The following is a 14052-nucleotide window of genomic DNA, read 5'->3' as shown; positions in this document are numbered from 1 at the left end:
GCAGGGGGGGACAGAAGGAAGCGTGCTAAGGGTAAGCAAACACTGTAACAGAGGACAAAGGTAAGACAGCGTTATTTATACTCACACACTGACCAGAGACACAGCTGGGAGGAAACAAGACACAGGTGGACACAATCAGCACAATCACAGAGGAGGAAGTAAGACTGAACACAAGACAGAGGACAACTAAGTAGCAAAGTAAAACAGGAAGAAAGTAACAATGACTAAAGCGGGAAACTCAATACAGGAAAACTCGATACAGGAAACAGACACAGAAGGAAAGTAGGAGAAAGAACTGAGGAAACTAATAAACTCTGATATAAACAGACCTTTGAAATCACAGGGCATGACATACTGTCCATTCAGACATGGAAGTCTATGAGCTTTTGTTTTTTGTCTTTTTATTCTATGGCCTGTCTTCCTACATATAACCTCCAATTTAAGTTATATTATGGGCTTTTATTAGCAAATTTAAAAAAGAATAACTCTCTTAGTTTATGTAAAGGTTTCAATCAGATGAAGACCCTTAATTTTTAAAGGTTATTATATAAGAGCCCCCATAATGCGGCTGTCCTACCTGCGAGAGCAAATAATGAGAGCGAGTGAATAAGAGGGAGAAATCAGATTCCATCTCAATGAAAATTCTTTATTTTAAGTCTTTAAAGAAAAAACCCTACCTCTGCCACTCAATGTGTTTTTTTTCTTCTTCTCACAAAGCAAAACCTCTATCTAAATGTGTTTTAAGTCTAATAACTCCTGTATGTATAACAGGCCTGGCAGGCAGTTATTGTCTCACTGCTTCATGTGAACAGTGGGCTCCTCTTATTAGCCACTCCCTTTGATAAGGCGCACTCCACCTGTCCCAGCCCGAGTAAAAGGACCCGCCCTGCCTGTGAAAGTCCTGCTCTCAGGGCCAGGAGGCGCAAAAGAGCGAAGCAGGTGAAATGTGGCCCGACAGGTCTGATGGGAGTGCAGAGAGACGTAGTCAGTGCAGAGAGGATTGCTGAGTGACTGACAAGCCTGTCAGTCAGGTGGCTTTAGGAGCAGTCTGGCTGGAATTAGGACAATGACATTGTTGTGTTTGTGCTGCTGAGAGCTGGTTTGCACCTGTTCATTTCACTGACTGAGGGGGAACCTCGCAGCCCTGAGGATACCCACTGCAGACGCAGCAGCAGAAGCAGACTTAGAGTGGAATTTCCCTCCTGTTCCCAGGCTGGGGCCGGGGGCGAATGGTCGCTCTGAGAATCTGAGCAGAACTCAGGAAGGAGAGTGAGAGGAAGGGTGGGAGGACAGCCAGAGAGGGAGAGGAAGAGAAGCCAGGAGTGGACATTAGAGGAGACATGCTTCGCTACGGTTCAAGACCAACTGTTTCCACCACCACCACCACAACAGAGGACTCTCCAGAGGCTTTAAGGGAGGTAAGAAGCTCGAGAGAAGCGAGAACACTGAAGATCTCTCTGTCTTTCCTCCCATTTCTCTCTGCTCTCCTCTTCTCTCTGTGTTTTGTCCTGTCCAGTGTTTTTTCCTCCCCTCTTCTGTTTGTCGGCTGTTGCTTTTAACTCTGCCGACACTTGTTTTCCTGTCTGTAAGCAAAGAGATCCATTTTCTCTCTCTCTAACGTTTTCTGACTCTGTTGTAGGATGTGTGGCTCTGTTCACTTACACAAGTGTGTAATGGGAGCTGAGCGTGCAGGAGGCAGAGCTGTCATGTTTATTTGAACAGCTCTCTGATAAAACAGGCCTTTGTACTTGCCCCACGTTTTATTTTATTCCCATGGTCGCCTCATGCAGGTCAACACGTACCGTAATATTTGGTGAAGCACGCTTGTAGGGTCTGCTGAAGAGTTCGGTTTTTTTCTTTGTACTAAATTTCTTATGAAAAACCTCAAAATAGTAAAAAATCAAACAGAGTTCCCACTTTCCATGTATCTGTTTTACTTTTTAACATTTTACTCTGTTTACTCTGTTTTGCATTTATATAAACTTTGTTTGGTGCCCTGTTGCTGCTGTATGTGAATAAGCTCACAGAATTTTTTAGTTGACAGTTCAAGCTTTGCCACAATATCAGAGATATTTAGATCTGAATTTTATTTTTCTTCATGATGACCATCTGTAAATTCCCCTAAATTCAAACATTTGCCTTTTTTGTCTGTGTGTGTTTGTTTTGTTTTCCAGAGGAGAATCAGACGCCTGAGACTGACTCTGTATCCCGGAGAAAATGGAAACAAGGAGCCAAAAACTGAAAAGTCAGACACTGTAAGTTTTGCGTCTCCCTCGGTGTTACCTCCACCCTGTTACTCCGGCCAGAACCGGCTTCAAATCCATACGGTACAATACGTAAAGTTACATTAACTCATTCACTGCCAGCCATTGGCAGTGAATGAGTTAAACCCATTGACTCATGCACTGCAATTGACGGCTATAGACGTCAATGGCAGTGAATGAGTTAAAGAGGAAACGTCATCACACTCGACTCAGTTTGACACTGCTGATCAGAAATAGTGACGTGTGGGAGTAAAAGCACCAATAAAAACCAAACAGAAACCCCTCCCACACACACCTTAATTCATCTTATAAACCATTAAAAGAAAGATGGTGGAAAAGCTGAGATTTATGTGCTTTTTATCATCTGGTCCAGTTATGCAATCATGACAGGAGGGCGTGTGTGTGTGTGTGTGTGTGTGTGTGTGTGTGTGTGTGTGTGTGTGTGTGTGTGTGTGTGTGTGTGTGTGAGATAATGCACACACAGCTGTTTTACATTTACTTCAAAGCTCTGCTCCATCTGTGCTCTAACACTCTTCCACAGAACAGAAAATGCTAATAAGTATTAACAGTATTAACTCCAAAGGACGGTAACTAAAACAAACAGAGCTCATGAGAAATTAATATTTGCCTACCGAGGTGTAGAATTACTCTTAGTCACGTTTAATATTTGCTGGTATGCTCTGTGATCCTGTGAATTATGGCTGAGTCGACGCCGCAGGCTGCGTGGGTGTTTGCTGTTGGTGGCTCTGCCCCGGTCTTTGTTTGTGATCGGAGGCTGATGCCAAAGTTTCAGAGTGAAAGTGTGAGAACTGAGTGCAATGCTTGGGTTAGGTTTAATCTCTGAGGAGAGGTTTTTCCTTGTATGACTGTGCGGTGTGCAGGATCCAGAAACATGATGGCTAGTTTTGAATGAACCTTGTGCAACATGTCCACTCTTTCCACCGATAGCACACTGAAGTAATCTCTGAATGTGGCTGCCTTTGGGAGGGTGTGACTGCGACTATAGGAACTGATGACAAAGGACAGTCTGATGAAGTGTGAACACAGAGTGGAGGGAAGCGCACGTGTTTAGAGCTGATGTGCACTTTAGTGTTTGGGAAGGATGCAGATTTGTGCCCTCTGCGAGTGGCAGCCGGTTTGTCCCAGAACAGACATCGGTGACTCCAGCAACAGCGTCAGCATCTGTCTGTGAGATGAAAATGGCAACAAGCGATGTAACGAGTGAAGAGAAGGGTGTTTTTAAAAATAAAAACAGCTGAGTAACAGAGTAACATCACCGCTGCTGGGTGGGATTCATGGCAACACAAACTGGATTTCTGAGACCAATCCAGATGCAGATTTTCTTTACAGTGAGGTATTTCACAATCATCATAAAGCTATCATAAAGATACCACTTTACTCCACACTACCACTCCTGTTTTCTTGTATCATGTGAAAAAAGTTTTCCTATCAGAAAGTATTAGACAACATGTCGCCAGTGACTGCTGCAAGTCTGAAAGCAGTCTTATCATTCCTGAACCCTAATCACCATGAAGTCATCAGCCTCAGTTTCACTGAAGTTCAACAGCAAACTGAAGCTTAAAGTGTACGTGGAACTGCAGCACAGAGTAGAAAACATCAGGCTGGAGCCAGTTAGAGGTTCAAGAGGTTAAAACTTGTGCCTAGTTCATCTGTTCATCATGTTTTCAGTGTGGCGCTTTAAGGTCTCTGCAGGCGCTGCTGTAATTACTGTGTTGTTGCAAAATACCTGCACGTGTTTACACTGGGTACTGATGCTTGTTTTTCAGATAACTATTCGCTCTAGTTACACTATCTTAGATCTTAGATGTCATCACCATGGAAGGTCAAATGAAGGTCAGCAGGAATGTGGTAATGGGGACTGCATCCAGTTAATCAACGAGGAAGGAAATGACCAAAATATCTTTTCTCAGAGATATCCAGCGATACCGTGTTTCAAGAGGAATGCTGGTTCTTCGCTGTGAAGTTAGAAAGGGCGTGTCCTGCAACTCGAGACATCGTGGATTATATCCAACCGGCGACTGCGGCCTAGATGATATGTAGCACATGTGAATCATGACACACGCAGAGGAAGTAAACAGAGAACTGTTACCAGACGATGTTTCTATACCGCCAGCATTGGATTTCATCTCCGTAACAGCCGTAAAGTGAACACGGTTCAGCCCAGTGAGCTACAGTGAGCATCCTCCGTGCTTGTGTGACAAATAAGGAGCTAATCAGGTCAGACGGTGCAGTCATATGATAGAGGAGTGAGTTCATACAAACAAATGACAGTGTTAGATGACAATGCACTGATGCAAGATTATTTTACCGAGCTGTCTCCGAGCATTTTTTTTTAACATTTGTGAACAGCTCAAGCTCCTCAAGCAACAGAGGAAAAGTAAGCCAGAGTGCTTCTCCCACAAAACTGACAAAGGGCAGGTAAACACGGACCAGCATGTGGTCAAACATTGTAAAGTTCAAAGCTGAATGGGCAGCACGCAGGGCTTCGTGAAGCGAACTGATAAAGATGGCTGTGCTTCCCTCCCATCTGCTGGAATCCACATCCTCCCACCTATTAGCAGGCCTTTTCCATTTCTCAACAGCAGGTCCTCTGTAGATTGAGTGGTGCAGAAATGTGAGGCTGGGCTCTGTCCACGAGACCACACTGGCATCTTTGTTCCTCCTCGCTCGTATCTCTGTGAGATGTGGACACTGATGCCTCTTTTTCTGAGTAGTAGTCCTCAATGAATGACTTCTTTGTGTAGAGACATCTAAAAGATATCAGAATCTGTCTATCTCTAGATCTATCTATAGATCTATAGAAACTATGTAATATTCACATACAGTTAAATAAATACTTCAAGAGCGTGTTTACTTGCATTTTTGTTTAGAATCCTGCACTTTAGGCTCACATGAGGCGTGCTGTAGAATATATACAGAAATGATAAAGCTTAATTGAAAATGTTTTGTTTTACACGAATCATGGGTGGCATGGTGGTTCAGTGGTCAGCACTATAGCCTCACAACATGAAGTTATGGGGTTGAACCTGCAGTGTAGTGTTTGAATGTTGAACCTGTGCCTGCGTGGAGTTTGACTGAGTGCTTTGTTTGTACTAAAGACGTGGATGTTAGAATTAGCAATGAACCTAAGAGCAGGCTCCCTGCTTGGATATGCTGTCAAGAGAATGGAAGAATCAATGGAAGGATGGTTGAATGGAAGCCATCCACATCAGTGTTCTTGACCTGTTTTTGTTTTATTTTGCAGACTGAAAATGAAAAAGATGTCAATGGGATGTGGAAGAGGAAGAACGGGCTCATCCAAAGAGAGAGTCCACCTGGCCAGGAGTCACCTCAGCAGGTAGACAAAGCAGCCACTGCTTCATTGAGTGTGCCCTGCGCATGCACCGTGAGGCTGTCATTAATATTGTATTCACACATTCAGCATGAACAGAGGCTCACAGGTGACCGTGGCAAATGCTGTGACCATCACAGTTTAAAGACAGCAGGCGTGTTCAAAGTGTTTCTATTTGTTTGTATTTGTTTCAAGTGATAAACTATGGCAAAGCTAATAAAATGAGCTGGATCATGCAAATTGATTAAATGTAGTCTCTGAGCTAAAGTTGTTTTTATTTGTGCCCAGGACTTTTGCTGTGTATTATTTAGTCATTGCATTGTGCCACACTGCTCCTGTGCTGGTGTGCATCTGTTTTCATTGGCTGTTAGAGGCACAATAGACAGAAATGGGCAGCAGCTCATGTCCTGGGTTGCAGAAACACGACACCTTCGATGCACTCTGCACCATTTTTTAACTGCACATTGCCAACTTCCTATTTCCACTGCACAGCAGCGTGGGCGCTGAAATACTTAATCACTTGCACATATGTATGCATGTGCATGTACATGCAGACTCATGCAGTGCATCTGTAAGTGTGCACACAAACACAGAGACACCATGCCAGCATAAGCCTGCCTCAGCGGTAGGTAGCTACAGAAACCTGACCGGCACAATCCTGTCTCCCTCAGCACCTCGGAGACATGACCAATGGGGTGCCAGAGACCTCGCTGCAGCATCATGGGCCCAAAGTGTATGGTGTAGTGCAGAGGACAGGCTCAGATAGACAGGAGGTGCTGGCACGCGAGTGGACAACCAGTCACCTACAGGATGAGATGAGATACATCAGGGAGGTGAGGAAAGACTGAGCCTTCAGGCCAATCATTCTTTTGCCACCACATCATCCATACAAGGCAGAGTGGGTTTCTGTTTAGATGATATCTGTGTTTTCCTGGTTTCTGTTTGCAGGTGAGAGATTCTCTTGAAAAGGTTAGAGAGCGGATGTACGGACAGTTTGGAGGAATGCAGCAATCAATGCAGAAGCTTTCGCAGGAACTCAGGGTAAAGATTATGACAACACCATGTGACCGGATGCACTGACATTCCTCATCAAACTCTGACCTGTAAAGCTGTGCATAAATCTGAAAAAAGCTGTGTGCCACGTGTTTCTGCAGGCTGCCAATGCACACAAGAGGAGTCTAGAGTCAGAGGTTAAGATCCGCACGGCAGCCATGGAGAACTTTGATCAGATGAACAGTTCCCTCATATCTGCTAACCTCACCTTGCAGGTAACAAATCAAAGTCACCAAACACTCCGAAGACATTTTCTTTTCTTTTTTTACTCCGGCAGCTGGATGCTGTTACAAAAAGTCTTCACTGGCTAAAATAAGTTCCCTTTGCAGAAATCCCTTCTGGACGACTGTCAGAAGAGAGTGAGCTCGAGAGACGATGTGAAAAGTTTGCGGAGCACCTATGAGAAAACACAACAACAGCTCAGAGACAAGGAGCGTGAGCTGGCTGCAGTACAGGCTGAAAACCAAACTCTCAGGCTTCAGGTAGTCCCGCAAACACAAACTCTTTCTGTGGGAATGAACATGAATCCACGTGTGTCCACAGATGAAAAAACCCCCCAAAACTTTACAGTGGAAGTGGCTGCTTCTAATGCCACAAGGCCACGAGACCGAGATGTCAGCATGGCCAAAATAAATGGGTGGAATTCAAAATTTTCCCTCAAGTTTTGTGCAAGTGCTACTTTGTGTATGTTTAAAGGGACAGTGAAGTGCTCAGCTGTCCTGTAACAAAGTGGTCTGATGAGTCAGTAAGAGTGATGGAAGGACAGGACGTTTAGGACTTCATGACCCCTACCAACAGTGAATAAATCAATAAATGAAAGAACATTTTTCTATCTCTGCAGCAGGTAACATTAAAATCCAGCTTTACCGATCATCATCACAGTTCCTGAAGTTTTGAGAAACCATCTCCTGTCCTATTTTTTTTTTTTTTTTTTAAGTTTTAATTTACATTAGAAAGCAGAGAGTCCAGCTTTCAAATCACTGTGTGATCTGAGACACAGCAAACTTTTATCGAGCAGCTCTGTTAACATATCATATTGCTGCGGAACAGAAACACATCAGCTGCATCTGCATCTTCTACCCTGAGCAGAATGTGGCCTAATCAGCTGAGCAAAGCGCTAATTTTTGCTATGCTGTGGACTGTCCAGGCGGAGTCTTCACGGGAGGCCAACGATAAGGCGCTAAAGGAGCTCTCGGAAAAGCTAGAGAAAGAGTATGAGGAAAAGCTGCTGGAAGAACAACGCAGGCACAGGGAGGAGATTGAAAACCTACAGGTCTGCATTCTTTGGTCCTTATTCATACATACATCACACTTTGTTTTTGTTTTTATTTTGACAGCAGAAACCAAACCTATTGACGTAGATTACCTAAGGAAATAACTGTACACAATTTACAAATAAAAAAGTTACAAAATTCTTGACAATGAGGCAAGCCTAAGCTGAGAGAAGAGTGGCAGACATATTTCTGTTTGCACAGGCCCAACTCGATGAGTACATCAGACGACTGGAGGAAGCGGAGAGAAACATCAAAATCGCAGAAGCCAAGATTGCAGAGAGGGACCAGAGGATCATGGAAGTGGAGCGTCTCCTGGAGTGCATGGGAAAAGTAAGTCAAAAATGTAACGTATGTATATGTCTTCCTGTTCCCTTGACCCTTGAACAAAATTGTGTAAAACAAAAATTACACAATACTTTGAGGGATCTGTCATATATCAGTCAAATGTTTAGGAAACGATGAAGATGATACTTCTTAAATGTACAAAAGCAACCTTCTGTAAAAGGTTATGACCGTATACATGTGCACGTAGTGGAGTTCAGTCCATGTTTACTGCAAACAACATAACACTTGGCCAGCTGCAAAAACACCTAGGACCCACTACTTTAAAACCACATGCCTGATACCGAGGTTTCCCTACAGCTCAAACCGGTTGGGCACGGGACCACTGGGGGCGCCAGCAGTCAATCCTTTGACTCCTGTGGACTGTGGGGTGGGGCCTCCATGGATTGGGATTGCTGCCTTGCTTTAGTTGATGATCAAACTGATAGGGATTGTTGGAGTTTGGAGTGTTTTCCTGCCAGGAGAATCTTTTCAGGTGGATGTTACGTGCCAAAGTTCCCCATCAGGACCCTGTAATCTAAGGAGACGACCGATGTCAGTGATTTTACTTCCCAAAAAGACTCAAACTTTTGAGTATTAGGATTTTCATTCAGCCATAGGAAAACAGATAAAATGTTGTGATTTCCACAGGAGAAGAGCCAACTGGAAGAGCAGCTGAAGGACTGCGAACAGCGCCTACGCCTGATGGAGGTGACGGACAGAACTGACGAAACTGTAGCCAAAAGGTACAAATTAAAGTCCAGATAGAAAATTTGAGCCGCGCGTGAATCTGAAGGCTCTATTACAGCCCTTTCTCTAAAAGTGGATAAAACTTCGCCAAGACTGCATTAGATGTGAGGAAGTTCTTTGTCTTTGGTTTGTTTTCTCAAACATCAAGGATAAACTTTCATTCTTGGTGCAGAGATCTTAAACAAGGAGCTGCAAACACACAGGATGCATGATAAACCCCACCTCAGACAGCACATCCAACAATAATACTGAGAAATAATTGAATAGGATGGGATATTAATAAAAAAAAAAAAAACATGTTAGTTTTTGTGTAAAAGTTCAGCTTAAAATTCTTTCGTACGTTTACCTAAAGTGCAGACCTGAAAGGTTTTTCAAGTCAGCTAAGAACCTTCATAACACTTTTTCTTGAAGCCTGAAGCAGAGCGGCTTACGCTTGGCCCTTTAAACCAGTTGAGCAAGATGCACTTTGGAGCAGGATGTTTATAGCATTGCAGGCAGATTAATTACCTAGAAGGGAAAAAAGTACATAACTTTTTCATCGATGTTTGCAAATGAATCAGGGTGCTAGAGTCGTATTTCCTTCATATGTGGGACTACATCGTGGTTGTTTTTTAGGTCCAAAGAGCTGGAAGGTGAAGCAGGTGATCTCCGCGAGAGGATCAAACACTTGAACGACATGGTGTTCTGTCAACAGAGGAAGGTCAAAGGAATGATTGAGGAGGTGAGTAGGATTTATTTATCTGTATGTAGACCATGGATTCAACTCCTCTGTTCCACTGTTTTGATAGTGGGAGTGTCTCATACATTTACACAAGTAGCCTGTTTACCATTAAAACCATGGATCAATGTCAATGCACACAAGGAACGGAGAACTTCACTGCACACAGAGTCAATAAAGGGCGGGACGTCATGCTAACGGGGTGAATTCATGTTCATAATTTTGATGGGAAGGGGTTGGAGATAAAGGGGCATTATTTGTCTTCACTGAAGTATTTCAGTTATTCATTGCCTTCATTTCTATGTATGGAAAAACCGAGATTAGATAACGACTCTAGTTAAGTTTGCTGTGAACTGGATTTTCCATTTCTGTTTTCCCTGTAAATTATATAATGTTTTTAAAATGCTTATCTTTTTGAATTTGTGAAGGTCGAATCTCTGCGAGCTCAAGTTGCTCAGAAGGACATGTTCATCTCTGAGCTTCTGGACAGGATTGCAATAGTGGAGTGTGAGGTAGGATGAGACTGGTGTGCTTTCTGTGTGTTTTAATAACTGGTGGTGGGGTGTGATAATCTGCTTCATGGCTTCAGATGATCACATGGGCTTCTGACCACTGAATAACTGAATAACTGTGTTAATCCCCCTCTACTGCTTGTTGCTGCAAGCGTCAGGTCATTTTTTTCATGCAAAGTGACGATAGTCTTTTGCATGTAACTGACCTGATATTTCTTGTTTCCTGTTTTCCTTTTCCTAGAATAATGAATTAGAAGACAAGCTCAAGTATTTTATGTCCACACAGAATAAGACGCGAGAGGTTTTGGAAACCAGAGAGAAAGGAGTAGGCTGTGATCTGCTCCCCAGGTAGGATTGTGATACTAAGTAGCATTGGGTTGTGTTTTCTTGATTAGGAGGTGTTTTCTCACTCTGGTTTCTGACTGTGCTTCTGCAGACATGAAACACAGAGGTATGATGTTGAACCTGTTCAGTGTGAACCAACTCATCTCTTTCCCATCCAACCCCCATCACCTGATCATCCTCTATCACCTGTGAAACTCCCATCACCCACCGAACCACTGTCACCGACACAGCCTTTGTCACCCACTCATCCTCTATCACTTAGACCAAGCCCTTCCTCCATAGCGCCCTCATCCCTGGCACAACCCTCATCATCACCTCCCATTCAACATCCATCGATCTCTCTAACACTGCCCACTCAGCCAAGGACGTTTAAGCTTAATAACCCTCCCCCCAGCAGGCTACATTCAAGTTTACTAAGGTACACTCCTGTCCAGTACAGCCGCTTCCTGGATTCCAGACCCTCACAGGAGCATGGGACATTCTCCTACATCCACCCATCTGAGTCTGAAGCTGGTGTCAGTCCGGTCCAGCCTGGAGAAGACGAATTGGACGCACAAACAAGCAGAGGCACACCCTCCATACAAGAAGAGTCCACTTCATCCCCGCCCTCTTCTCAACCACGATCAGGAGTGCGAGTTTATACGCCGTTCATGAAACTTATGGAAATGACAGCAAAGATAAACATAGATTAAAGTTAAGTAGCAGTCCTGGAAAATGCATGAGCCAAGACTTAAATAAGGAGAGTCAATGAAGCTATGAAGCCATTTAACTTAGTATAATTACTGAAAACAGGGTTAACAAGTAACGCACAAACTTCTTTTCATAAGCAACAAAATCAAAAATAACATTTTATCAAACTGGGAGTGAAAAAAAAAACTGGAAATTAAAAGAAACTCACGGAAGTCATTGTCCCCAGTTACAAACTAGTTTGATCCAGATTCCCTGTCAGATGATAGCTTAGTTTCCATGTGGATGACAACATGAGTGAACAGTTTAATTACTTTTCTTTAAACCTGTTGACAGTTGGATTTTATTTTGTGTTTCCTCTCTCTTTTTGTATCAGTGCTAAGTACAGAGCTAACCTGTATGTCAACAGTAAATATGTAGGTAAAGCTAAATAATAGTATCCTCTAACTCAGTCTGCGTATGCTGGGAAAGAGACAAGCGTATTAAAAGACTGGTTGGAGTAGTGCAGTAGTAACATCCTTTATTATTCTCTTACTTGAGCTTAACATTTACGTACTATATGGACCATAAAATTGTCAAATTGTTCACAGCAAATTGTAAAAAATAACAGTCTTAAAAACAAGTTTTAATAATGTAATATGATAACATACTCTGTGTTGGTATATAACATAGAGTAACGTTAACTTTAGGATTGAAAGTGAAAAAGTGGTGATGTAAAGTCAGGTTAGCCATTAAAACATCAGCTAGTGTGCTTCAAGAATACCGCTGACTCAGAATACATATGCAAAATAATAATATGTAAATAAACTACGTGGACAGAACTACCGACCTAGCTGCACATTACTCACGGTCTGATATCCCCGTGTTGATGTTGTTATCATCATAATAATGTTGATCCAGCATCAACATTACACCTGACCAATGACGTTGGAGCATTCAGTGAGCCAAGCATTAGCTTAGAATTTAGCCACATTCTAAGCTAATGCTAAACGGCATTAGCCAACCTAACTTGATAATGCCAGTTGGATAACAGCCAACCTAACTTGATAATATATTTATTACATTGCATAACTTTATAAAGAATATAGTTAATAAAACACACAACGTTTTATATAAACAAAAGAATCCCCCCCTCCTCTTTTATCAACAAAGTGAATGGTCAGTTGCAATGTTGATCCTGGACCAAGATTATTATGATAATGCAGGGACAACACCAACACTGGGATATCAGACACAACACAACACACAGCACACCTGCAGGAGCTGCTCTGCCATGTAAACCCATGCAACGGGAGCATTAAAGTGTGCTCTTTGGAACAACCAATTCTTTGTAAATACAGACTGCCTGGCCAGGCATTTGACTTTATACAACTGAATTCTAGTATTAATAAGAATTGTCTAATATTTTTGTCCATATAGTGAAAGTAAGAGGGTTACTTATGCAGTCAGAGCTGTTAATATTAACTAGACCAAAGAGTGGAATTTTTTCCCTTAAACTTCTATTGTCTTTGGTCAATTTTTATTTATTTTTACAAATATTCTTTTAAAAATGTACTAACACAAGAATCAGTTTTAAATCATTTTAAAGCTGGCACATCCATGTCAGTAATATCTCACTCATTTATGTCGGAGATAATGATTTTTGGCCAGTGAAGCAAAAAAAGTCTTATGTGGGTTTCTGTCCCATGTTTGCACATAGCTCTAATAATGATAAAAGTAGCTTGATGTAGGATGTAAATGATGTGATGCTATGTAAAAAATATTTTTCTAACTGATATAATATGGAATATATTTCTTTTGTTTACAGTGAATCTATTCTATTCATGTTGCTCACTGAGCTATGAGCGTTCAGTCCTATATGAAGGTCGATATGGTTATTGCGTGTATTTTCCTATCATTTTATATGTGGTCTGTACAAATTAAACATATGATATTTTGTTACTGTCAATAATATAATATTTATTACCATGCTTTGTGCCTTTGTGACAGCCTACTCTGTGATCCTGGTGGTGAAAGGAAAGCTATTTTAATTGGAAGCAGGGTAATGTGGTAAAATAGGACGTGGTAAATTCTTGAGAAATCTGTTATTAACGATATTAACTTTAATGAGGTGACTGCCGTTCCTGAGCCACTGGCACAAGTGTTATCCAGGTGTTGTCTGTACTGCCACAGCTGTGTTTGAAATAGTTTTATGATGTGCCTTTTCCTCGTTGATACATATAATACTACGATTAATGATGAGAGGCCAGCATCTGTTTGGATAATAAAGACTGTGCAAATGATCCTGAATGTGTCACAAGATGGCTGCGCTTACAAGAAAGAGGTTTTGTGTTTTCTCAGCCAAGAACAACTACAATTTCATTTTCTGTTTTTGAGAAAGGAGAATTTAAAAAATAATAATAATAAAACAAACAAAGAGTGATGTTTTGTTTAAGTGGTGAAGAAAGCTAATACTGCAAAATACCATCTAGTGCATGATCTGCAAGCAATAAATGAAATCACTGAAATGATGCCACCAGTAGTTAATCCCCACACTATACTGAATCCAGTCACTCCAAAAGAACAATGGTTCTCAGTGATACACTTATCAAACGCTTTTTTCTCAGTGCCTTTACACCCCGACTCATAACACCTGTTTGGCTTCACTTTTGAGGGACAGAGCCCTCACCTGAGAGGGTGTGCCTCTCAGGTGAGGGCAGACAAAGAGCGATTCAGAAGACCCTTATGAAAAGAATATCGAGGGAACAGTTTACCCTGCCCGGGATAGGGTTACCGG

At 42.2% G+C, this 14052-nt stretch overlaps 1 protein-coding gene across 1 annotated transcript; it reads left to right on the top strand.

Annotated features, from left to right (window-relative positions):
* Positions 1–749: 749 nt before the first annotated feature.
* Positions 750–13558, top strand: myzap (myocardial zonula adherens protein). Its single transcript, XM_026168953.1, is given in 15 exon segments — positions 750–1418; positions 2175–2255; positions 5530–5622; positions 6288–6449; positions 6565–6657; positions 6771–6884; positions 6999–7151; positions 7817–7942; positions 8145–8273; positions 8916–9010; positions 9630–9735; positions 10161–10244; positions 10486–10592; positions 10681–11246; positions 11249–13558. Coding segments are annotated over 15 exon segments (2079 nt in total). The 5' UTR covers positions 750–1340; the 3' UTR covers positions 11341–13558.
* Positions 13559–14052: the final 494 nt, after the last annotated feature.

This window comes from Astatotilapia calliptera, chromosome 1 (genome assembly GCF_900246225.1).
Source record: "Astatotilapia calliptera chromosome 1, fAstCal1.2, whole genome shotgun sequence".
NCBI lineage: Eukaryota > Metazoa > Chordata > Actinopteri > Cichliformes > Cichlidae > Astatotilapia > Astatotilapia calliptera.
Note: the sequence above shows the minus strand (reverse complement) of the source record. Positions and strands in the feature narration are given on the sequence as shown.